This window comes from Budorcas taxicolor, chromosome 8 (genome assembly GCF_023091745.1).
Source record: "Budorcas taxicolor isolate Tak-1 chromosome 8, Takin1.1, whole genome shotgun sequence".
Classification (NCBI taxonomy): Eukaryota; Metazoa; Chordata; class Mammalia; order Artiodactyla; family Bovidae; genus Budorcas; species Budorcas taxicolor.
In genome coordinates this window covers 25,763,836-25,765,354 of record NC_068917.1, presented here as the reverse complement: position 1 = coordinate 25,765,354, position 1,519 = coordinate 25,763,836, and the positions used below count along the sequence as shown (strand labels likewise).

The 1,519-nt window shown below is 42.1% G+C and overlaps 1 protein-coding gene across 1 annotated transcript; it reads left to right on the top strand.

Annotated features, from left to right (window-relative positions):
• The first annotated feature begins 391 nt into the window (after nt 1-391).
• LOC128052445 (interferon tau-6) lies at nt 392-979 on the top strand. Its single transcript, XM_052645008.1, has one exon. The coding sequence runs from the start codon at nt 392-394 to the stop codon at nt 977-979; it is 588 nt and encodes a 195-aa protein (XP_052500968.1).
• The last annotated feature ends 540 nt before the right edge of the window (nt 980-1,519 follow it).

Sequence of the window (1,519 nt, the reverse complement as noted above, 5' to 3'; positions counted from 1 at the left end):
TACGATAAACAAAAGGAATGTTTATATATATTTTACCTAAATTTGTGCATAATAACTATGTACACATCTATAAGTCTTTCCATACGTACATCAGTTCAGGCTTTATTTAGTTTCTCATTTAATTGATATACGTTTACATTGACAAATCCAAATTTTATTGGGAAAAGTAAACTTCTACTGTAAAAATTAAGAGTTTAGATTGGCTACATTTTCTAGGTCAAGTAGAAAATATCTAAATGAAAACAAACAGGAAGTGAGAGAGAAATTTTTGGATAATGAGTACCGTCTTCCCTATTTAAAGCCTTGCTTAGAATGATCGTCATCAGAGAACCTACCTGAAGGTTCCCCCAGACCCCATCTCAGCCAGCCCGGCAGCAGCCACATCTTCCCCATGGCCTTCTTGCTCTCTCTACTGATGGCCCTGGTGCTGGTCAGCTATGGCCCGGGAGGATCTCTGGGTTGTTACCTATCTCGGAGACTCGTGCTGGATGCCAGGGAGAACCTCAGGCTCCTGGACCGAATGAACAGACTGTCACCTCATTCCTGTCTGCAGGACAGAAAAGACTTTGGTCTTCCCCAGGAGATGGTGGAGGGCGACCAGCTCCAGAAGGACCAGGCCTTCTCTGTGCTCTGTGAGATGCTCCAGCAGACCTTCAACCTCTTCTACACAGAGCGCTCCTCTGCTGCCTGGAACACCACCCTCCTGGAGCAGCTCCGCACTGGACTCCAACAGCAGCTGGAGGACCTGGACACCTGCAGGGGTCCCGTGATGGGAGAGAAAGACTCTGAACTGGGAAAGATGGACCCCATTGTGACCGTGAAGAAGTACTTCCAGGGCATCCATGACTACCTGCAAGAGAAGGGATACAGCGACTGCGCCTGGGAAATCGTCAGACTGGAGATGATGAGAGCCCTCACTTCATCAACCACCTTGCAAAAGAGGTTAACAAAGATGGGTGGAGATCTGAACTCACCTTGATGACTCTTGCCGACTAAGATGCCACATCAGCCTCCTACACTCACCTGTGTTCATTTCAGAAGACTCTGATTTCTGCTCCAGCCACCAAATTCATTGAATTAGTTTAGCCGATACTTTGTCAGCATTAATAATAAGCAAGTAGATTTAAAAGTATTCAGCCTAGGGGCATGAGTCCTTATGTGATGCCTGCCCTGATGTCATCTGTTGCTGATTTATGTATACCTTCTTGCATTTAACATACTTAAAATATTAGGAAATTTCTTAAGTTACATTTCATCTCTACACCATATTAAAATTTCTAAAACATGTTTATGATTTTGTTATTAAATTTGTACTTGTTCTATTTATTAAATCATAGAAAATGAGTTTCTTTACTCAAAAATGAAAATCCACACCCCCATTTTAAAACTTTATTAAAGAATGGATGTTTACATTTGTTTATTCATTCGTTCCATTCATCTTATACAAATACACTGAGTACCTACGCGACAGACTGTGTAATTCTCACCAAGGAATACAAGTGAATAAAGCAAATGTAGC

What these genes read in the sequence shown, in the direction of transcription:
- LOC128052445 (XM_052645008.1), top strand. Translation starts at nt 392, where the DNA reads ATGGCCTTCTTGCTCTCTCTACTGATGGCCCTGGTGCTGGTCAGCTAT.